A 26,256-nucleotide genomic window follows, 5' to 3' on the forward strand; every position below is an offset into this window, starting at 1 on the left:
TTAGTGCTTTATTAAACATTGTTTGGAGTATTTTTTATTCCACAATGCACATTTCTTAATATTATGCCTAAAAAGTCTGTATTATCTTTGTTGTATAATATCAGTCTTTAAATTAAAGATATTTAAAGTGTACCAAATGTATACTTGCAATAGTTCCACTTTAGCACAATCAAATATACTTCAGCATATCTTTAGTTGGACCTCAGCACTATTTTCGCACAATTAAAGTGCATTAAGTACAAAATGAGTTTTAGACTTTTAAGTATACCAGTTTAGTATACCAAAAGTACAATTTCAGGGTATTTTTATATAGCATATAAATATGTAAATATGAACGTATTTCAAATACATTTTAGTTTTTTTTTTTTTTTTTTCCACTAGCGGTTACTTGATGCATCTCTGGGTGTATGTGACATGCTGAAAAACGTGTGTTTGTTTAAGACACTTCAGAGCAATTCACATTAGCTAATACCTCTGTGGCAGTCCAACTTGCTAAAAGAAAATGTAGAGATGCATAAAACATTCTGAACTGATTAACATCATTTGATGCATCTCTGTGATGCAGCAAAAAATGCAAGTAAGAGAGTGTTTATGCAGCAAGCTTGCATAGTCTAGTGTCTCCCACATTGCAGACTAGGACACAGAGATAAGCGATTGTACGCCAGATCAGATAAAGTTAACACCAGATAACTCCACTTCATATGTTTCGCTGTACAGCTGTACCAAACGCATCAGTCCTCTTTTAGAGTTATTAAACTCTAAGCTATGTCTATTCAGAGAGCTCTCCTCATCCAAACGGCTCAACACACTCTGAATATCAAAGAGGCACCATACACCCTGCGCAGGGGCGACTGAAGGAAACTTTGAGGGGAAAATTAATGAGCTGAAATGGTTACGAGAGATATTAGCACGGTCGTGCAAGCATCCCGGGATGCACATTTGCCAAAAATGCACTTGCGCGCACACACCCTTACTTTTCCCATGTGTAGCCGGTGTGCGTTATGAGCTGCACGGGGCTCGTAAAAGGTGGGTCGTGTCTGCGGTTGGGTTTTTTGGGCTGGGTTTTACGGCAGGTGAGGGTGCGCAAACAGCTCTCTTCTGACTCGCGGTCTGCGCCCATGCCAGCATGCCTGGTGCCAGTCTGGCAAATCACTGGTGTTGAGGGTACTTCTTTCTGCAGAGTGGTCAATTTACAAAACATACACTCACAGCATGCAAACTGTAGGTACTCATTTATAGTAATCCACAAACAACATCCAAATATGCTGATTTCAAATCACTGCACATAATTCCAAGAGTCTAGACTCTTTCACCAAAATAATAGGGGTGTAATGGTACATGTAATCGCCCCGAACCGTCACGGTACACGGGCATCGCGGTTCGGTGCATACAGTCAGACGACGAATACAGTCAGTCACAGGCGATCCACACTCCAATCCAGAAGGGGGCGCTCGCGGTAATGCATTGTAGCCTACCCACTTTTAACCAGCATTAACCACCAATAATCACAATAAATTCTGTCCATTTTATCATGAAATTCAAACAATAAATGCCGTTTTGACGCTTTTTGATGTGGCGTAACAGACGCCTCAGTTCAAATGGCAGCGCGGAGCGCGATGAACGCGATCATCCCTTCATCTTCACTGCTAGTTACAGAATGAACATGAATGAACATCTGAAGGCAACAACTTACTGAATTGTATCATATCTCATCGCTCAATCCTTGTTTCAACCAGGAAAAGACGTCAATAAAACAGCTTGTAAACAATGTCACATAGCATTACATTTACCTCAGTAAAGTCATTCAGTGTCCACAGCTTGTTAGTTTGCTAGAGAAATTAACTCTTTAGCTAAATATATGCACTATTAGCCTATATTAATTATATTTTACTTAACCTGTTAGTGATGTCTTTATTATTTAATGTATTTTTGAAAACATTATGACAGCCACTGAGTAAATGATTATATTTCAACAACAAATTGGAGAAACAAATTTTTATTTAATTAGTAGTTAATGCAAAAATTGCCTTAAATTTATGCATTTGAGCAATGATGATTATATTGATATAATTGATATATATATATATATATATATATATATATATATATATATATATATATATATATATATATATATATATATATATATATTTGATTATACTGATTATATTGATATTGATATAAATAGCAACTGAATTTAATAGTTTGGGCTCTGTTGTTAATTGTAACCCATAATATTACAGTAATGTGCAAGTAAGTGTGTATACAGTTTACAGCATTAGCTGAGATGAAAAAAATGTAATTATAATTGAATTAAATTTAAAGACAGTTTGTTCAGTAAACCACTGTTTAGTAAAAAATGAAAAAAGATGTTTTGTTTTTTCATGCTGCCATCATTTTTGTGCACCGTTACACCCTTACAAAATAACATAACTTCCTTCACTTCTGAAATGACGTTCCTTTTTTACAGAGGTCACTTCAATCAATGTTCGACGAACAGTTGATTAGCCATTTAGATGTTTTAGCAAATTCACAAGTATCCTGTTTGACTCTGAAATACATCATACTATGCAAGTACAAGGACTTGTGAATGTTGTTTCATGTTGAAAAATATAAAATGTGCATCAAGCATCACAAGTGTATGTTTGATATCAACCACGCCTTTTGCCCTGCTCCCTATAGTCCCATGATCCCATGACAAACTCCTGCCATTGGTTGAATCAGAAGTTCACACTCATGAGTGTTCTCAATAATTAGCTACAGATCTGACTCAAAATAATGTTTTTCTTGCTATTGTGTTATGAATTCTTATCTGAAGAAAAACATTCACATTGATAAGGCTCCATAGTAACAGCAGCAAGTGTATGAAATGTATTGCGCAATGAATTTGCTGATACTGGCTTTGCAAAGGTTAACTACGACATGGCAGACAAAGTAAATAAAGTTATTTATTATAAACAGAGTGGTGTTACTTTTTAAGTGATCAGACCTGAATATCACAGAGGCGGTGGGCAACTAACATTATCACACTATAAACCTCCTAGCAACGCTCTAGAAACTAGAGACGCACCGGTTGACCGGCCATAAATCGGAAATATTATGAAATTCATTCTGTCTGCCGTTTTTGTTTTGTGCAGGTTTGTCGGACTTGTCAAGAGTTGTAGAGAGTCGACTTTGCCAGTTCGATTCTCAATACCCTCAATACCCAAGACTGAGGTGCCCCTGAGGAAGGCACCTAACCCCCAATCACTCTTCAGGAGCAGCAACAAATAGCTGCCCACTGCTCTGGGTGTATGTGTTCACTGCTCACTGCTCCTAATATGTGTGCACTAACTTGGATGGGTTGGAGAAGACAAATTCCAAGTATGGGTTACCATACTTGGCCTTCACTTCACAAATCTAAAGTCTAAATCTATTCAGTTTTTGCTTTAAATCTTGAAATTATACAATCTAATTTAAATCAAACACAACTGTTCATTCTACGTGTGTAGCATCTTTGTTTGGATCAAACCAAGAAAGTAAATAAATCTGCAACCGTTCTCGGAATCAGCCAATTTGCTTGTTAAAAAAAAAAAAAAAAAAAAAAAGGAATCCGTGCATCCCTTCTAGAAACCATACGCAACACCCCAACACCCTAACATCATGGCAGCAACTTTTCACTCTAAAAAAAATGCTGGGTTAAAAACAACCCAAGTTGGGTTGAAAAAGGACAAACCCAGTGATTGGGTTGTTTTAACCCAGCTGTTGGGTAGTTTTATTTAACTTAATTATTGTTTAAAAAATACTGTATTGCTTGTTTAAAATGAACCCAAATATTTTGGAAATGAACATTTATTAATAAGTTAAATGAATAATAATTAAACATTTAATAATAATAATAATAAATAAACATTTACAATAATAATAATAAATAAACACTGAATAATAAATAAACATTTATTAAATTGCTTATTAATAAAAGTTCACCTTTTGATTATTATTGTTGCCTCTAGTAATTATGTGTCTGATTTTTAATTTCCAACCTATTTTGGGTTCATTTTAAGCCAGCCATATAGTCATTTTTAAACAATAGTTGATTATATATATACACACTCTAAAAAATGCTGGGCTAAAAACAACCCAAGTTGGGTTGAAAATGGACAAACCCAGCAATTGGGTTGTTTTAACCCAGTGGTAGGGTTAAATGTTTGCCCAACCTGCTGGGTAGTTTTATTTAACTCAACTATTGTTTAAAAATGACTGTATTGCTTAATTAAAATGAACCCAAAGTATGTTGGAAATGAACATTTATTAATGTTCAATGAATAATTATTAAACAATAAACATTTATTAAATTGCTTATTAATACATTTATATTAATAAACTATTAAATTTATATTAATAAAATATTAAAGCTTATTAATAAACATTCATTAAACATTCAACATTTGCCTCTAATTGCATCTGGTTTTTAATTTCCCAACTATTTTGGGTTCATTTTAAGCTAGCCATATAGCAATTTTTAAACAATAGTTGGTTTAAATAAAACTACCCAGCAGGTTGGGCAAACATTTAACCCAACCGCTGGGTTAAAACAACCCAATCGCTGGGTTTGTCCATTTTCAACCCAACTTGGGTTGTTTTTAACCCAGCATTTTTTAGAGTGTATATATATATATATATATATATATATATATATATATTACAAGTTAGCCATAATTATTTTTTTGCATTAAGACATTCATAACTTTTTTACATTTTTTTTTTTTTATTACACCCAACTAACTGCTAGTTGGTCATAAAACATACAACTAGTTGGACACTCTTAACATAACGGCTGTTTATGCAACTGGCCCCAGATGATGACATACTTCAAAAATCAAGTTAAAGCAAGCAAAATGTATGCAATAGATTTTGGTCGACTGTTTTGGCCTATCCCATGATGTCACAATTGAATACGTCCATTTCCAGCATTTCTGTTCAGGGTAAATGAGGAGAGATGGTGTGTCATAAACACTAATGATGATGCAATTCAATCATGAGTCATTTATTGATTGAACTGATGGATTTATATGTGGCTGATGGGCGTCCAATCAATGGACCTGGGGCTCTTCTTAAATGGATGGAGGTTAACACAGCCCTATTACCTGCCGCTTGATTCCAGTGTGTTTTTATTACATGCAAAGCCATCATTCACGTACATACGCGTCTAGAGATACATTCCCTCGATGCTCCCTCTCTCACACACACACACACACCATTATCACCTTTAACATTCCTAACCACACGTCACACCAGCTGCGTCGTCCCAATGACAGTATCAGCCCGAGCTTTCAACAGCTCCGCCAGCAAATAATTAAAGACCATTATTTACCTTCCTCGAGATGAACAGCTATCTCGCGCCTTTCCGTATTCCACCTTTCCTCCCCCACTCGTTCTCTTTCTCTCTTATTCTGGTCTCCCCCTGTAGTGACACGTCCATGTCAGCTCCAATAAATCATCCCAATTTGTCCCTTCTCCGCCAACATGAGCTTTAATCTTCATTTACGACTCAGGAAAAAAGGTTTGTTTGTCCGAATCCTCTGATAAAACACTTAAGTAACATGTTTTTTTATTATTATTACTGTCATTTGGATGTACCGCACATATTTTCAGCCAAACGTAGAATGTGATAAGAGAATAAAGTGTGAAGAGCATAAAGGGGAAAAATGTTAAAACGTGGTGAATACAAAGTGGGAGCGTTATTGTGACACTTGAATAGAAAATTACACTGAATTCATACACTGAGTCTAGTATGAGGACTTAAAGTATGTCTAAAGAACATACAGGTCATCAAAACAGATATACAGCTAGATTTGAACTGAAAAAGCATGCTAAAAATGGTCGAAATCACCTTCAGAACCCAAAGTGATTGCATTGGCTAAGACAACTTTTATTGGTACCCAGTGCCTGACTGGAAATGGTAGAAAATCATTTTATAATACTAGTTTAGCATATCGCTAACTGGTTAAAAAGCTCCTTTAATTAGCTAGATCATCATATCACGATAACGTGCTACACACATGTAGAATCAAAGATCATTAGATCAGCTTTTCAACAAGCTGAGGTAAAAAAGCTACTAATTATGAAGAAGGTACACAGTGTCAAACACAAATACAAAACACAATCACGGTAACACTAAAATAACGCAATAAACATTAAGTTAACAACATAACTCAATGTACGTAACTGATAACAACATAAGAAGAAGAAACATAATTATTTAAAAGAACCACCATCAAATGAGAATTGGGAACGTCAACTTACGTTTTCTCACTGAGAATTATATGATTATAAGTACATTTTTAGTATTTTACTGTAAAATTAGATGAAATGTCCCGTTAGATTTATTACAGTTTTTCACCAGTTTATAGTAAAGGAACTTTCCATTAACCAATTAACAGGTTTTTACCATAGCATTTTTATAGTCTTTAACCATTAAAATAAAAAACAATAATTTTTTTACAGTGCATGACAACAGAATGCATGACCGAATGTTAGCTTAACAGGCTAGTCGATTAGTATTCTAACAGACAAAAATGAAAGTGAAACGTTTAACTAGATCATTTGTTGTTTCGACTGTGATATGGGTTCGATTGTCTTACTTTCATGGGTATATGTATATATAATGATATGGTTGAGATTTCCAATCAGGCACAGAATAGAACACCCAAAACAACATCTTTCAGCCAATGGAAACTGCATACTGCTAAATCCAGCAAATTAAATGTACACAAAATTTCTGAATTAAAATGAACGCTTTAATATCATGTCTACAGAAACAAAAATGTAGAAATTGGCTATGAAATTGGAAATTACCAAATATTAGAGAATCAATTGGTGTGGGCGATCATTGGTCAGTCATCAATGACAACAGAGCAAGAGGCTAAATGTCAAATGACCTGGTGCTCATTTCCCTCCATATCCTTTGCTGAAATCTGTCAACTCCTTCTAATTAATTTTTTTTTTTTTTAAACGGCGAAACTTGCGCAACTTTGGATGGAAACATAGCTAATGCTCAAACTTGGAATATCACAGGTGGATGCCTGTTGTTTGGGAACGCAATCATGTGAGAGTTCTGGATAGGAATTATACCAATTAATTTTTTCACGACACACTTGATGAATGACCAAACCTATATTTGAGACGCTGTGCAATGAAATCCAATCAAATCCTCATAAGTTTTTATGCTGCGCATCTTATTTGGTAAATGTGTTTCCACCGTAGTTTATGTTATGCGCATGTCTTCTTACAGAATAAAAAAAATTATCTGCCTCAATTGAGCACAGTTTATCAAGTGTGCCGCATGCGTCCTGAAAAGTGAAACTAAAGCATTTTGATCGCCCCCTAGTGGCTGCAGTATAAGTCTTAAACCCCGCCCTTTCCATGTAATCAAATGGGACATGAGCCAAACTAAAAAAATCCAATTACACTTCAAATGATTTTTTTCCAAAGATGGTTTCTGTCAATTTACGTAGTTCTTATCACATAGACGTACGTTCAAGTGTTCGTTTTCCCAATAAGTTTGGTTTTAGTTACAAAAACATAGACTGTAAAAAAAGATGGACGACGCACCTTCACTCCCCTTCCATTGTAGTAAGTGAAAACGGCAGTGTGCCAATATGGCGCTGACATCTTGAGTCTCCAGTCTGCGCATAGTGAACTTGCGCAGTAGTGGAGCCGCGATATCAAGGTCCCGCCCACACTCCCACAGAATAGGTTAATACGGTTTACTGTAGAACAACATATTATGTTGGTGTGAAATAAACAGTTCTGGAAATTTAGAAATGAAAGTTAAAGCTCTAATCTCATCCCAAAGATCCAGAAAAAAGTCCGTTGGAGCTTCAGTGACTACTTCGCTCAGAGAAGCTGTCAATCTCGGCTGTCAACCATAACGTCAAAATCTGTATTTTTATAGCATCAAATAAAGAACTAACATCAGCGTGATAAAAACTGCCTAAAATGACAGCAACAATCTTTGGGAAAAAAAAATTTGAATGTAATTTGATTGTTTAGTTTGTCTCACGCCCCATTACATTACATGGAGAGGGTGGGGTTTATGACCTATACTGCACCCAGCTACCTGGTTGCGATCGAGACGCTTTGGTTTCACCTTTCAGGACTCGTGTGGCACGCTTGATAAAAAAAAAGGGGTGTAACGTCATGATTGACAGCTGTGGGAATGTGGGTGGGACCTTGATAACACGGCTCCACCTCAGGATAGCAACTGCGCAGACTCGGGCTCCAAACTACTAAATCAGCAACGATCATTACTGGGATATTTTGGCTTCATTTTTCTAAGAAGCGAAGATGCGCTGTCCATCTTCTTTTTTTCTTTTTTTTTTTGTACAGTCTATGGTTTTTATCCACATTTTTAGAAATGATGTGCATCTTGGCGTTTCCATCCAGCGTTTTTATACTATAATATCCAAAAATTTTGCAGAAAATTAGGTGGATGGAAACATAGCTAATGTTAAAAAAAGCTCAAAGTGGTTTTTCCGAAACCACTTCACCATCACACTGTATTTAAGAAGAATCATCTGAAACTTTAGCCTTGCTCAGTGTCTTTAGGCGTTTTCGTTGAGTTCTCCGGCGTTCCCACTCATCCCGCGGTAGCATGCGGCAGAGGGGAGCGTATGTGTCTCAATCATGGCTCAATTACAGCCTTCTTGCCTCAGTATGAGAGATCTGTTATGAATACACAACCGCCGCCACCAATCACCATAACCACTGCTCTCATTACCATCCCTTTAACCGGAGCGATTATTACCCTTTTATTAATGGAGAGAGAGAGAGAGCTGAGAGGGAGATCTGAGAGAGAGAGACGGCGAAAGAGAGAGAGAAAGGAGATACAGCAGCGCACAGTAAACGAGTGTCAGGTTCGGTGCACGCACTGAAAAATTAAACCAATTAGGAGTGCCGTTTGGAGCCCCTCCATTCGCATTCCTCTCCGAGCCACTGAACAGCTCAGAGGAAAGAGAGACAGAGGGAGAGAGAGATAGAGGGAGGAAAAGAAAGAGCTCGGCACTCTATTCTGTCATGCTCGGCGAAGAGCGGAGAAGAGCGGGAGCGAGAGAGCAAGCGTTGCCGCTGAGAGGCGGATTAAAAGCAATCTATATCCACATAAATCATTGATTAAATGAATCATGAAATTAATATGTAAATTGTGTGTTTAACCTCTATTTATATACCACTGTCTGTCATCGTAGCGTAAATCTAAAACTAATTGCGATTTCTCAGCGAGCCTGGGAAACTGCAAGAGAGAGACAAGGAGTGGAAGGAGGGAGGGAGAGAGAGGTAAAAGTCTGACATATTTATTAACTAAATGTTCAACTACATCAACTTACTCATTAACAGCGATATTAAGGGAGAGTGGTGAGAAAACCGCACTGTTTGTGCTGCATCAGCACTCTTAGCATAACAAACGTAGGAGAGATTCTTTCAGCACAGAAAATGCAAGAGCGAGTTATACCAGTGCTGTATAATTCACATTATTTGATCTTAAATGTATCATTTTGCTAAAGGGCTGCAACTAACAGCTGTTTTGATAATCGGGTTAAGCAGATTTTGTCTATTAATTGAAAAGCAATTGCTAAAAAGAATGTTATTTTACATCTGGTCCAACATTATGGATCTAGTACTGCAATTGACAACTACTTTAATAATCAGTCGGTGTCCTGATTGATCGATTAGCTAAGACGATTAAAAAACATAATTTCATTAATTCATTGAAAAGCTTGTATTGTATTGTATCTGGTCCAATATGTCTTTTAACAAGTGTTACAACTAAAAACTCTGAACATTGATTAAGTTTTTGCCGATTAAAAAAAATAATCTGCATAAAAAAAAACATTTTTATATTCTTTACTAGGAGAAACAGAATATTAATATTTGAAACTGATTTATTCAATATAATTTGTATAATATAGAATTTACAATTATGTAATTGATCAATTAATATGATTTTTTTTTTAATTAATCAATTATGCGGATTAAAAAAGCAAACGTTTAGTTGTTCTTTAAATAATCTTCATTGGGTGCAACAACTTTTGTTGGATTAAAAAGTATTGTAGTATTGTAAAAAGATTAAAGATTAAAATGAATTTCTTTCTTCTGCTGAACACAAAGGAAGACATTTGGAAGAATGTTTGTAACCAAGCAGATTTCACCCCCATTGACTACCATAGTATTTTTTTTCCTACTATGGTAGTCAATGGGGGGGCAAGATTTGCTTGGTTACAAACATTGTAATGATGACAGAATTTTAATTTTTGGGTAAACAAGTCTTGTTCTCTGTCAATGAACGTGCAAAATGAAGACTATAAAACCAAAGAAAGTATGTATGCTATAAAATGTGTGCAAAAAAAATCAGGTTCAACATATAAAGAGCACAGACCCAACTAATCAATAACATTATTGTCCACCATTTTCATTATCGATTTCTATTGATCTTATTGATTAACTGTTGCAGTTTGATATACATACAAATCAGGTGCTAAAACAATACCAAAGCTGAAAACTCAAAAATACACACATATTATATTATATATATTTTAATTCAAGCATCATAGCCGACTGATACCTGCATAAGCGTGTATTGTTTTGGGGTCCCACTGGCAGTTCTAGAGGCGGTGAGATTGTGTGTGTGTGTGTGTGTGTGTGTGTGTGGGTGGGTGATATAGGTGAGGTGGAGTGATGGGATCGGAGGCCCTTCCTGCCCCGGCTGACATAAACCACACTCTGGACAGTCCAGCCGGCCACAGAGGACCCTGATTTATAGTCAGGCGAAAGCCAGGACAGCCGTGGTGATCTTTCAATAAAACATCAAAAAAAGCTCTGACCCATCCATTACCCATAAGCCCCTGTGGAACAGACGGGTCAGGTGTGCCTGCCATTCCTCACACTGCAATCTCACACTGAGGCACCATGGGAAAAGCCAGGAAGAGTGTGTGTACTGTTGCATTACAGCACAGTGAAACAGATAAGAGAGAGAAAAATAGCGGTAAACTACTATTAGATTCGGCTTAATTACGGTTAATCTGATTGTAAGCTAAAATCAGAAGCTCTACTTGAGAAAATGGTTAAAACTGCTAATAAACTTCATAGCAAATGTCATTACAAATGTCAGTACAAAAATTCTCTGCACACACTCATTAGAAACAAGCAGAATAAATTTGTATGTACTATAAATCGACATTAACTGATTCATACGTATTTTGTCCCATTAAATTAAAATGCGAAAATCACAATGATTTTATTTACGGGTCAATGATTTGACGGGTCATTTTTTTGTCCAAAGGCCTTAATAATAATAAAAAAACAAAGATATGACATCCAAAGTATGTAAGGTAGTACAACTCGCTCTCTTTTATTGAATCCAAAAGGTTTTAATTATATTTTGCTTCATATAAAGGTATTTTAAAGATTTTGAAGTGTCAAAAGGTCATTCGGTTTAACCGTCCGAAGACCAATACAGCCACTTCATTTGTGATTAAAATATCTTAAAATGTAATAAATTAATATATTTTTTATTCTGGTATGATTTTATAACATCATATATCAACATAGTGCAAAATGGTATTAAAATTATGTGTAGAAGTCGTTGCTTTGTTTTGAGAAAGAATGTCTGGAAAAATTAATTTCATTGATGTCATTTCGGAGTAACCAATAAAAAGGGATCATTTTGGATCAAGTCATGTGGTCAATATCATGTGACAGGATGTGACATCATTCAGACACCTGCAAAGGACCACATAGTTGTAAAACAAAGTAACTAACTCACTCTTAACTATTTGAAAAATTATTGTTTTCACTTGCTCATCATACGCATATCCCGAAACATCAGGTCATTCGGTACAACCGCTATAAAACATGGAAAATATTATAATATTTTAGAAATTTGTACTAAATATAAAATGTTTGATTGTCCTTTTGCCAGCTAGCTAGATAGCCTGTTAGCATTGTTTAAAAAATATCATCATTCGGTAAAAAAAAAAAAAAAAATTTTGGTTAAACCGAATGACTTTTTTGGTGACAAATTTTGTCCATCTTGTGAAAAAAAAAAAAATAAATGACAAAAGCAGTGTTAATTGATTATAAAAACCACATAATCTCATTGATAACACTTAATAAAACTTCAAAATTAATTATATCTTTTAAAAACTTTTAAAAACCTCATTTGTCAATGATCCTTACACCAAAATTTGTCATATTTATTAAGGCCCAATGTATAGCACACACTCCAAACCAAACCAAAAAATGCTGAAATTTTAAAGCGATTACTCAAATAAAATAATTGACAGATGAATCGATTATTAAAATTGCATGAGATTGTTCATTATATATAAGTTTGAAACTTAATTATATAATACATCATACTTCTCTTTAGATAAAAATATATTTTTATAAAATGCATTTTTAGAAATGTCAAAGCGAACTATGAAAGCAAATTGTATAACATTACAGTTTCATTCAGTGAGTTCAGTACGGTGACAAAATAACCACAGATTATGTAATTTTATAATATATAATTTAGAATTACTACAAAGTTTAAGCTGCCTTTATATTTTAGGAAGGGGGTCCCTTTTGAGGCATCAAAGTGTTTGAAAACCCCTCAATACGTGATGACAATGTCATCTAATTTTTCAAATATGGGCCAAAAGTCAGAAAGAACTGATATGAATATTAGTTTAACACACACACACACACACACACACACCTGTGTCCAGAGACAGTCACACAGAGACAGGAAGGTGAAAGACAATGTATCCTTCACTTGACAAGAAGAATGCAGCACAAGACGAGCCACACACTTTACCTTTACCCACACACACACAAACACACACACACACACACTCTCTCTCTCAGAGCTAGTTTTTGATATGTTATCTGATACATGCGCTAAACTGAAGGCAGATCATTGTCAGTGTGTCTTCAAAAGAAAGCAATAAAGCGTTGTGCATGCTCTCCCCCTTGTTTCCCTAATTCACTTCATTTCATTTTAACTATCCGTAACAATCTGGCGAGACATTACCCTGTAATGAAACCACACAGGGCCTGATTGTTTTCATCAGAGGAACACCCCCCCGCCCCCCATCTACACATACTCACACACACAAATGACACCCATTGCTACTGACAGACACAATATTTACACTGTTTCAGACGTACACAGATGAACGACGTCAACCCACCCACCCGTCCTTACACTGACCGCATTGCTTTGTGGGAGACGAACCATCCGGATTGATGACACACACAAAAAAAAAATCTATGTGTAACTGAATTCAATCTGAGTTGTGTGCTACGATTAGTAAAAACAATAAATGTTGCAACCTTTTTACAATCTATGGGATTGTAAAAGTTGTTATTATTAGGGTGTGGTCTTTAACCATCTCTCTGATTGGATTAGGCGTCTCTGTGAGGCATTTTTAAGACGCGGATATCATAATGGTGAATAAACAAGCACATAACCTGCTTCATAGTGTGGTTCCAATTTACAGTCTGTCTGTACACATGCTTAATATGTTTCCAATCAGGCCCAGGGCTGCTATTAATGGAAACTATCTTCATACTTATGAGGGCACAGGAAGAAAAAAAATAAATATGAGAATGGAAAACACATAAACGCAACTGTTATTGAGCATGTCCATGATTCACATTTAGGGCTGTTTGAATCTCTTTCAAACTAAGATACAAATGAAGTGCCATCCAAACCGAAGCAGATTGGATATTTTCTGCCGTCTTTGATGAGGTGAAGGTTGCTCATCTGCTTTAACTCATGTTAAATTGGAATTTTAAACATATTTTCCAAATCTCAATTCTGATTGGATGAGTTAAAGGCAAAACAGCCATATGTGCAACCCTGGTGGTAAATATAACATGAAATATTACATTACGTTAATAAGTCATTTTAAATTGCGGTAATAATATATATATCACCATAGTTATTCCTGCTGTAAGTTTGCTGTTATTTTTATAAATAAAAAAAAAAAAAAAGTAAATATTACATAGATAGTTTTTTCCCGATAATCGAGTGACTAAAATATTAAAAATAATATAATATAAATAATTACATTAAATATTTAATAATTACATGCCTGGCCTCTTGTGTTATTTTACAAAAATAAATAAAAAAATTTTAATAATTCTAAATAAATATTAAATATTATGTTATACATTTTAATGTATTATTATATATATTAAATATATAATAATTACATTAATTACATAATTATATTCATTATCATTATATTAAATGTATATTCCACAAAATAAATAAATAAAAATATTTTAATAAATATAAATATTTTATACATTTTTAAAATCGCACTTTAATGTATTATTATATATTAAATATTTAACAATTTTATATAATATATATATATATATATATATATATATATATATATATATATATATATATATATATATATATATATATATATATATATACATATATATGACAGTATATAGTAGGCCAAAGGAAAATCATGGACCGGTTAAAGGACAGTGCAGAGAATGACAGGAGTCATGTACCAAGTTACAGGTGGAGGTCACATGATACTTATAAAACATTTGGCAACCACCCTCCATCATAAGTACCCATATCCTCTGCTTTTGTCTAAAATAATTGCATTTTTTTGTAATATGATCTACATTTCTACGTGTATGATGGGAAGAGAGCATCGCTCCTGGGTGGATTTTAAAAGTTTTATAGGCTTATTCTGCAGACTTCCGGATGGTGGTACGCAGAAGGGTGTGTGTGGGGGGTGGTAATTGGAGCTGGGCCGCCCGGGGCAGATAGAGACAGAATGAATCCCTTACAGATCCGACGAGAGCACCAAAACGGCCATGATGTCACCACATACCCAGGGCTTTTCTTGATTTAACCCAGACACAGAGAGAGACTCACATATCCACACCCTCCCTGACCCTATCTCTCTTTACATTCCACCTTGCTTTCATCTTTATTTCTTCTTTTAATAATCCAGAACAAACAGATGTTTCTACGTTTGACTGCAACTTGACATTAGTATGCCTTCATTCTGTCAAAGCCTTTTTATGTAGTGAAATCACTGGTGATTGACTGTTGTCAGCATTGACAGAGACCACCATATAGTGTGTTTACAATTACTAGTTATACTCATGGTCTCTTGTGTGTTTTTATACCACCATCAGTAAACCACAAAAAAAAAAAAAAAAAAAATCAATCAATCAAATTATAATTTTTGTATATTTTTAAAAATAACATTTTAAATGTATTATATTGTATAAAATTTATATTCCATGAATTTTCCACTAAATACTAATGTAAATACTAATGCCTGACCTCGTGTTATTTTACATAAATAAATAAATATTATTTTTTTAATTTTTTTAATTCATTTTAATGTATCATTATATATTACATATTTATAATAATATTAATTACATAAATTATATTCATGGTTTCTTGTGCATTTTTATACCACCATCAGTAAACCACAAAAAGTCAATCACTAAATCACTCAATAAATCAAGTCAATCAAATTATTATATTTTTTTTAATAAAATGTTGAATGTATCATTATATATTAAATATTTCATAATTACATTAAATTTATATTCCATGAAATTTCCACAAAATACAAATGCCTGGCTTCTTGTGTTATTTTATAAAAAAATAAAATAAAATAAAAATAAATAAATTATATATATATATATATATATATATATATATATATATATATATATATATATATATATATATATATATATATATATATATATATTTTATAATTTTTAAAAATCACATATTAATGTATTATTATATATTAAAAATTTAATAATTATATTCATTACATAATTATATTCATTATCATTATATTAAATGTATATTCCACAAAATTTGCACAAAATGCAAATGCCTGGCCTTGTGTTATTTTACAAAAATAAATAAATATTATTTGATACATTTTTAAAATCACATCTTAATGTATTATTATATATTAAATGTTTAATAATTATATAATATATTCATTATCATTATATTAAATGTATATTCCACTAAATTCAATAGCCTGGCCTCTTGTGTATCTACAATAAATAAATATGAATGAATGAATAAAGATTATTTTTATACATTTTAAATATGTATATAATGTAATATATATATAACATGATATGTAAATATATAGTTAAAAATAAAAAAATATATATATTTTCAGCAATATAGTTACTTAGTTGTATTTTCCATTATTGCGAATGAAAAACCTATATAATACAACAGTGGCATACAGTGCAAAACCAGTGCAGATTTGTTTGATGCTTCACTGTCATTCTTGCCATTTCTACAAAAAAGAGAGACTAGACAGTACCCGTTTAAATCACCAGAATTCAACAACATCAATATTCAATTCACACTACACCAAATGTTAAAGTTTGCAAGGCATGTAAGCACATAAAACACTGCACCGAGTCCTTAGGCTGCTATTCATTTCATTTCAAATCTAGGGTCATTTTAAGACGGAGCTGTTCATTTCCAAACAAGACACCCTTAAGGTAACTAACATGACTGAGAAAAAGCTGTGCTCTTCAGGTGAACCCATCTGCCCAAGCTTGATAGAGGGGGTTAATGCGGCGAATTATGGCCTCCAGATGTGGAAGACAACTGTAAACACTCTTGTAAGTAGGGAAAAGCACGACTTTGTCATTTCCTCAGATCTCCACATCTTTCAAGTCCTTCGAAACGGGATTCCAAGAGTCAGAGAGCAGAGTGTCAAACGCTCACTTCAGCTCGCCTGTCATTACCATAACCTCTCTGTTCCGGCGCGCAAAACGCTTTGTGCAAACGGATCAACAGCTGCTAGCTCGCAGGAACGGGGAAGTGCAGCAGAACAAGTCATGAAATATTAATCGGCATAATTGGGATGCTAGTTAGCACTTCTTTGACCAGCTTTAGTCCCCTCCAGCGCAGCGCGCCGCGGCTCCCGCCCTCCACACGAGCTACCGCTTAGTGTCAAACTAAACTATTAAAGTGGCAGAAAAAATGATGAACTCTTGAAAATGGATTAGATGGAGCTTATGTTTAAAATACTTACTAAAACGGCTCTAATCGTCTTCTCGCCGTCACCTCAACAGACAATGGAGGGGGGGGGGCAGAAAACACCAGCTCTTCCGGTACAAACTACTTTGCCGATTTCAGTGTCACATTCAATTTTCTGCTTCCTGCTTCTCCCCGGATCCCCGTCCAAAAACAAGCATTTAAAACATCAGTCCTAATTAGATGATTAGTGCTTGGAAGGGCAGGAGATAAGTCATTTGCATAATTCAATCATAAGAGTTAGAGATACATATTTCGATGTTCGTTTGTACAATTATCTCCGCTGTCCTGGGGGCTGTGATACTAATGTGATTAAACAATACTCTTGCACGGGGCCTAGTGTCCTCCATTAAAGCACTGCTAGAGGCAAAGCAAAAATTAATTTTAGGAGACAATCAATTTTATTCTACATGACTGTAATAAATATAGCCCGGCTGCAGATGTGTCATTAAGCTCAGGAGGAGACTTTCCCAAAGTCAAAATGACACTATTCTCTTTCTCTCCTCCCGCCGTAACTGCGGGTCTGCGGACGGTGAGCGGAAAGTGTCATTTTTCCTCTTGTGAGATTCTTGACAGGCCATATCCATCTGTCTGTTTTAACCTCTTATATCTCTCCCCCACGACGCTGCACATCAGCGAACACCTGCTATTCCTCATCCCTATCGAGACTGTATATTAAGAGCTAACTTCGTAATTGCAGCTTCTAAATGCTCCTCAAACATCGTTTAATGAATGCGGAGGTAAATATGTAATTTGTGCAGATTCACATACGTAGCAGCCTCCTTAATTTGTTTTCGTGATTTCCGCGCCCAAAAAGGTTCTAGTAGCGCCTTTCCATCGCTAATTGACCACATGTGTCTTTGCTTTGCCTCTAATTCATTGGTTACGCATGGGACTAGTTATTAAAGCGCTGTGGCTTAGAACAGGCACCCGCCAACATTAATGAGAACTCGCATGGCCACAAGTTGTTTTATAAGAGCCCGTCAGCAGTTAAGCGCTCTCTCGCGTCTCAGACGTGTTCGCAGTAAGACATAGACGGACAGAATAGTTAGTGTGTGAGACCAGCTGTCTGCTTGTCTTCACAAAATATACCCTATAAATAAAACTATATCTATACACCTATTTTACATGGTGGCCCAAAAACTATTTGGACTCTTAATCCACAAAAAAAAAAGTTAGAATGTAGCAGTACACAAGTTTTTGCAAAGTGGCATTTGTTTTAAATAAATATATATACATATACATATACATACATACATACACTTTAAAATATGCATGTATGCATGTATGTATGTGGGTCAATGACGTTACTGATCATTTTTGTCCAAAGGCCTTAATAATAAAAAAAACAAAGATATGACATCCAAAGTATGTATATATAAGTTGTATGCAAGTACAACTCTATCTCTTTTATTGAATCCAAAAGGTTTCAATTATATTTTGCTTCATATAAAGGTATTTTAGAGATTTTGAAGTGTCAAAAGGTTATTCGGTTTAACCGTCCAAAGGCCAATACAGCCACTTCATTTGTGATTAAAATATCTTAAAATGAAATAAATGTATATATTTTTTATCATTACATCATATATCAACATAGTGCAAAATGGTATTAAAATTATGTGTAGAAGTCATTGCTTTGTTATGAGAAAGAATGTCTGGAAAAATGAATTTCATTGATGTCATTCGGGGTAACCAATAAAAAGGGACCATTTTGGATCACGTCAAGCGGTCAATATCATGTGACAGGATGTGACATCATTCAGACACCTACAAAGGACCACATGGTCATGAAGCAAAGTAACAACTCTCTTTTAACTATTTGAAAAATTCATGTTTTCCCCGAAACATCAGGTCATTCGGTACAACCGCTATAAAACATGGAAAATGTTGTAATATTTCAAAAACTTGTACTAAATATAAAATGTTTGATTGTCCTTTTGCTAGCTAGCTAGATTTCAGCCTGTTTAGCATTGTTTGAAAATATCGTGATTGGGTAAAACCAAAAGTGTCATTCGGTAAAACCGAAATTTTGGTTAAACCGAATGACTTTTTTGGTGACAAATTTTGTCCATCTTGTAAAAAATGACAAAAGCAGTGTTAATTGATTATAAAAATCACATAATCTCATTGTTAACACTTAATAAAACTTCAAAATTAATAATAATCTCCATTTTGGCTTTTTTTTTTACACTTTTAAAAACCTTATTCGTCAATGACCCATGTGTATATAATATAGATCTATGTAAAATTGTTATATACAGCACTATTCAATAAAAACAATAATAAAAAAGAAGGCTGCTAGGTTTCAAATCATGACATACTGCTTAAAAAAATGGATATGAGATATGAAATCCGTTCACATAGGCTGCCAACATAAAGACACGCTGAAGCCCCATCTTGATGTTTCAAATTGTCTTAATTCATAATTTACTGAGCAGAAAGAGTAAAGGAAAGGGTGAATCTGCAAAAACAACAACCCCAAAAAAGGTGGATGTATAATTAATGGCTGACATTAAGGTGTGCCGAAGGAAGAGCGACAATCTGAGGAGATTTGATGAGACAGCGGGGTGTCTCGGGTGCCCGGGCCGAGCTGAGCGTCGCAGCCTCGGGCGAAGCCACAGGGGCTGAGCTGCCGTCCATATGGACCGCGCGCGCACACGAAACTGGAATCTCGCGGTCACGCACTGGAGCGCGCACTCCTGACAGGGGATGTGAAGGTAATTGTGTGTATTAGCACGAGTCTGTTATTGTCTTTGTTTTAAAGTTTCCAGATTTATTTAGTGTTCAGACTTTATGCGCGATTCAAAATCAATCAAAAGATTCAATGAGATAGCCTACTATTTTAAATTAATCTACAGAACATGCTTCTTAAAGGTGTCAAATCGTGCATTTTAGGGAATCTTTGAAAGGCAGCACTTTGACGCGCGGTGTGATGGTAGCTCGCGCCTGGGGCAAAGATGGGAATTAGACACATTTTAAATTAATGACTAAAAAAAGCAAATCGCTTCAAGAGACGAAAAAAAAAAATATGACAGGCTTTCGAACAAGTAATGCGTTTTATGATTTAACTTGACAATTCCTGCTAAAGTACGATTGGCATGAGTGGATGTTGCTCTCTTTTTTATGATGTTATTCGCATGAAGAAACTCTCTGGTCAGCGGTGTAATAAATATTAGTGAACAAGAGCTTTCTGCACTTTTTTATTTTTGGATGTTCTTGCACTTGGTTGAGAGAGAGAAAAAAAACAGTTAAACTAATCTAATCCACCTTTGGAGAGCAAGCACAGATGTTCATCTCTAATGTAATTCCCATTCAATTTCCTAAGTGCAGTCCCCAAGTGCAAACTAGTTTAGTGTTATGTTTAGCTTGCAAATTTCGTTTTAATAAATAATGAATGCATTAAAATCCTGGAGATCAATTGCGAGCTGAGAAATCATAAAAAAGCGGGCCGCAAGTGCCGCGTGCGTTTGCTGATTTGGACACTTTCTGTTTGAGTCAAGTTTTACAGATCCCTTTGCACATATTTAGGTTCTATCTGAAAACCTACTGAGCTCCCTACCTAGACAGCATAATGAGCTGCTGACTTGGAACGCGCCGTGCATATACAGGACGCGTTCTTGCGTTCCGTCCATCTTTAAGAACTTCAGAACCGAGTCTTTTTCAACACCGGTTTCATTTTTTTTTTTTTTTAATATAGGCTACTATTAAATGATTTGTATAACTTTATGTTCCCTCAAAATGTGGACGAAACGCACATTACAGGTCTCTCTGACAGTGTAGTCCGATTCCTGAGCAACTGATTCTGATGAGTCGGTTCTTTTTAGTGAATCAAAAACATAGAGCGCAACCAGTGTCCCGTTCCTGAACGAACGACTCTATGAGTCGGTTCTTTTTAGTGCATCAGTGCACACTTTAAAATGACCTTTAAATTAATCAAAAACACTCATGAATCAGTCCCAAAGGAAAGAATTGATAGGTTAATTAAGTTAATATAGATAATATATAACTGTGAAACGTAATCAATGATATAGGATTCATTTTTGTTTGTTAATACTTTTACTTAAAACATGCTTTAGCTAGCCTATTCAAAATATCTAGGACAAATTAGTATGTCACCTTTAAAAGGTCAGTGCAAAGACTTTTGAAAACTGTCTTTGTAAACACCTTTTGCAATAATTAATCCCTGATTTATTATCTGTTCTGTTGAACTGTGAAACGATCTCATTATCTGACTGCTGAAGGCAGTACATGCAATAAGAGTTGCATTTCTTTCTTCCAAATATGTATTCTTTAACTGTAAAAGAATTGTGGAATAAGGAATCATTAAAAGGAAACAGAGTCAGTATCGTAAAATTCCTTAAGATTCCCATTCCTATATTTTGTTGCATGAGACAAACGCCTTCAGGCGTTGCATCTTGTGCTATAAGTGTTTGTCCTGTGACCCGTTTAATTCCGTTGCTCTCTGTCTGGCTGTTTTGAATGCTAAAATGCGTCCTAAATAGGCAGCTCACTATAGGTTTTGAGACACAGCCGTCACCTGGATGCGTGGTGATCATTCTCGCTTGTTTCGCCGTGGCTGTCTCGTACAAACCGATGCAAAAGACACCCATTTGTCCCAGCTTAGCCCTTCTCCCACTGAGCCCGCGTGTGCTGAAGGAGGAGAGGAGAGGAGAGAGAGGGAGAGGGAGAGGAGGCGAGGGGCCAGCACGCACATTAGTTTCAGCCATCTGGTAGCGGGACGGTGGATGATGTTTAAATCTGACTATAAAAGCGATGCTTGCGAAGGTGAACTGTAAAGCAACGATGCCGAGGAGCAAATTCAATTTCAAGGGGGCCCATTGCTCGGGCAATTTCATTATCCGACCGTATGCTGCAATCTGACAAGAAGAGTGAAAAGCGCAGCGTTCCGCACCTCGTTCTCTTATTGTCCATTTTGCCTGGACTCAAAATTAAACAAAATAATGTTGTAAAACGGTCTCTCCCCCGCTCGCTTCCTCCTCGCTCTCATTTTCTAATTAGATGTGCACGGCAGATTGATTCAGAACTGCGCAAAGCCCAATAAAGTGACGGGGGATTCTTCTGGAGGTTGTGCTGGGGATGTTAAAAGGTTAATTACCGAACCTTGCCCAGAATGGCCATCTGGATATGAGCGCTCTGTCTCTCTCCTTTAAACACACATGTGCATCTCCACACACACACACTCACTGTGCAAAGGTGCAATTTAAGAGCACGTTCCTGAACCTACTCCAACCAGTTTTCAATACCTGACCTTTTACCTGTGAGAAAGCAAGAAATGGAAATAGAAAATACTAGACCCGATGCTAAATATTTTCATTATTTGTTAAAGTTAGATAATTAATGTGGTTCAGATAACATAATATTTTGAGTTTCTGTTGATTAAACCAATCGCTTTCATTGACTCAATTTTTTTTATTTCAGTGAACTCAAAATTTGAAGGTAACTTACTTTTTTAAGTTAAACCAACAATTCTTTTTTACAGTGTGAACATTACATACAGAACAATGTACAAAAAAAATGATTTTTATGATTTGTTATCACAACATTTTTTCTTTTGTCAAATCAACTTAGATAATTAATGTGGTTCAGATGACATAATATTTTGAGTTTCTGTTGATTAAATCAATCGCCTTCATTGTATTAACTCAAATTTTTAATTTCAATGAACTCAAAATTTTAAGGCAACCAGGTAACTTTTTTTTAAGTTAAACCAACAGTTCTTTTTTTACAGTTGCAGACAAGCATGAACTTTTAGACTTTAAAGAAAACTTTTAATTTATATATTACACAATATTAAATATAATATAATTATTAATGTATTCGTTTTTTTAAATGCATAAGACCATCGATTTGTAGATTATTTTTAAGTGTTTTTACAGGTCAATTTAAGGCAAGATATTTCTAAATGGAGGACTTTTTTTTATATACACAACGTTGTGAATGTCATTCCGCTAAAAGCGAAGATGCTGCAGGTTTCATAACATATAATTAGAGACTTTTTCCTTTGGGCGATAAAGGTCTTTATAGGTGTACTGCTCTCTTGAGTCCCACCACACCACTCACACATACACATAAGCTGATATTGTTAGAGGAGCCTGAGAACACTAATGCATCTGTCATGATAACAAGCTAAGAATAACATCTCCACACCAAACAGAGCCACAGATCCAGGAGAGGTGATTCATTGATTTATGCAACATGGCCCAGCACCTCGTCCCAATGAGACGTGGGACATCATCCAGACAAATTGAGTATCAAACAAGAATTCCAGATCTGGCCCTGGATGTGACATGGGTCAAAAGTGCATTAAATGATATCGATGTCTATTCATTGTGAGCCTGACTCTGGAGCAAATAACAGAAGAAAGTGAAATGCAACCGAAGTATGACCCCTAGTCCAAAGAGCTGTCATTGTGTAAGGAAGAATAAAAGAGAAAATGTCAAATATTGGAAGCCCAAAAGTTTCTAAATACTTACAATTATCATTAAAGTTTAAAGAGTAAATGAAAGTCTCAATGAAGACTAAATCCAGCAGCTCCAGGAAAAGTTAACTTATAAATATTATAAAGACAAAAAGTACAATGCATGCTGAAGTTTTTTTTTTTAATTAATCTTTGCCTAACTTAAATCCTTGCAAGTTCAATAATTTAACAGTATTAAAATGTGCCTCCAACCAAATAGATTTTATTAAAAAGCATATGAAATACTATTAAAATTTGCTATTCATTTTATACACAGGCCTTGCAAGTTCATATAAGAATCATGTTATTGTTTTTAGTTTATTTGAATCGTTTAGATAATAAAATGACCATGTTTGCGCTGTAATAAACATGTTTGTACAAGAGTCTCGTAAAAAAAAGCGGATCGAGTCAGCGAGGAAAATTAATTTCTGAACATGATTTTAGAGAAAGCTGTTCATTTTACGATTTTAGTATTATTATTGTATTCTCCTCAGGACAGTTTTTTGCTTTGAAACGAACAAGAGGTCAAAACTGCAGGTGGTTTGGCAGAAACAAAAAAAATGACTGGAAGCAATTTTAGACTTAAGTTTGATTTTGGATTTTTTAAATGCGTTTTGAAAAGCACTTTATAATAACTTTAATAGGTCATTACAGTTTAAAACATATTAAATGGTAACTAATTAACGTATTTAGATCATGTGCATTAAAATAAAAATGTGATAAATTTCCACATATGTGCATTAAATCATTTTTGTTAATGACTTAAAGAAAGTTATCATAAAGTGTTAGCAACTTTGCCAAGTACGACAACTCTGCAAGCTCTGAATGAAGTTGAAAAGAACGTCAGATCCCACTGCAGCTCAGTGTAAATGTGAGATGTATATGTGATATAAGTCTTGCCTGGCATTGGTGCAGTCGTTATAGAGCGCCTCGAAGTCTTTTCGGGTGATGAGTTTGCACCGGTTCACGCCCGGCTGAATGGCCCCGAGTCCGCGCAGGATCCGCACCTGCTCCACCGTGCACACCACCGGACATATATCCAGCCGCTTCAGCTTGGTGTAGACGGTGTGCAGTCCGCCGACCAGGTGCTTCAGGAACAGGTCGAACACCTGCGGGAGACAGATGAGCTCCTGACCGTCCACGGTGAACGAGGCCACTTTCACCCCGTGCACCTCCACCATCTTACACTCGTTATTATGGACACCGCCTGGGCCGTTCCCGTTAGTGCTGCCGCCGCCACCGGTGCCGGTGATGAAAGAGTTGATCATGCTGCTGGTCAGTCGCGGGGACTCGGCCGGGCTGGAGTACAGAGAGTCGGGACGGAACAGGCTGCTCGCGCCCCCGGGAGTGGAGGTCGGTGAAAGCACCGGAGGAGTTGCTGATACGGCCATAGTTTATGCGAAGTTTCCTCCTTTCCGTACTTTTGAGTCAAGCACACCTTTGCTGGCTCCTCGCACTGTTTCGCGGCTTTCACTCGGTGTTTCTCATGCGTCTCCGGTAGCCACTGCTGATAGTCGGTAATGTGCAACTACCTTCCTCGCGAGTGAGATGGATAGAAGTGTATCGCACTCAGCGATTCAATTAGCCAGCCCACTACAGCCCGGAGTGACAGCTCTCTCAGCCAATAAGGAGCGCGATGGCACACGCCTTCAAATATTATTGGCTATCTGCCAGTTATGGGCGGGGTCTTGTGTTCTCACTATCAAAAGCGAATACATACAACTTTTTAGATCGCTGTTAGACAGATGGTATATATTTCATCATTTGTTTTTAGCTTTTAACGATCATTTTGGTGAATGTACATCCGTTAAACTTTATAAAATGTTTCTTTATAAAACGACTTTATAGAAGTTATTGAAAGTTACCATAAAACACTTCCATTATAATGGGATTATAGGCCTGAATAGCAACAATAACATTTGTAGTAGTTACACCTTCATAATATTAGACTAATATATTCAAGTGTAATATTAAATATTACAGCTGTTATTTACTTGGGTCTGCCCAAGTAAATACCCACTCCAAACATATTATCGAAGCATCACCAGTCTCCATATCAGTTTTAAAATTACAGTACATTAACAAGCGTGAGAATATCATAAAGACAACATGACTTATTATTATGTTTCTTATTTGTGATCAGACTGACTTTTTTAAGGCCTAAAACATCATTTATATTAACTGTATATCATGCAACACAAAGGTAAACTAAGGTGAGCTAACTTTACGGTCTAAGCTTTGAGTAAGCACTTCTGTTGTTATATAACATTGCTTTTTAGGTAGCTTATAAAAGATAGAGTTCTGCATTTTAAACATTTGGCCTAATTTGAAGAGACACGTGAAGTGGCTTGCTTAGAATTTCTAGTAGGTTATTATGGTGCTAGTATAATGTTATTTGTCGTCATTTGATTTCTTGTACCCGATATGTTAAAAACCTGACAGCACAGATTATTTTTATATCACTTCATTTTCCTCAAACATCCACTGGTGTTTTTTTCCTAAACATATTCACAAATTAATTCACTGATATTAACAGAAGAACAGACCCTCTGGAGTGACTTCAATAAAGAATACGTTATGCATAAAATTGTATATATAAAAACAAATCTACAACATGTGGTAAAAATGTCAGTCTCTCTAATACTCATTTTTTGTAATTGTAACACATTTGACTCAC

The 26,256-nt window shown here is 35.5% G+C and overlaps 1 protein-coding gene across 4 annotated transcripts in view; it reads right to left on the minus strand.

The window, feature by feature from the left end:
* dacha (dachshund a) overlaps positions 1 to 25,180 on the minus strand; it is a 201,530-nt gene extending 176,350 nt beyond the window's left edge. For 2 of the 4 annotated variants that reach the window (XM_048165579.1, XM_048165578.1), the window contains exon 1: positions 24,480 to 25,180. In XM_048165579.1, coding sequence (XP_048021536.1) covers positions 24,480 to 24,970 — 491 coding nt within the window. In that variant the 5' untranslated portion in view covers positions 24,971 to 25,180. The remainder of the gene's footprint in view (positions 1 to 24,479) is intronic. The other 2 variants (XM_048165577.1, XM_048165575.1) reach the window with 1 other exon arrangement.
* Positions 25,181 to 26,256: the final 1,076 nt, after the last annotated feature.

The sequence above is a fragment of the Megalobrama amblycephala genome, linkage group LG18 (assembly GCF_018812025.1).
Source record: "Megalobrama amblycephala isolate DHTTF-2021 linkage group LG18, ASM1881202v1, whole genome shotgun sequence".
In the NCBI taxonomy this organism is placed as follows: Eukaryota; Metazoa; Chordata; class Actinopteri; order Cypriniformes; family Xenocyprididae; genus Megalobrama; species Megalobrama amblycephala.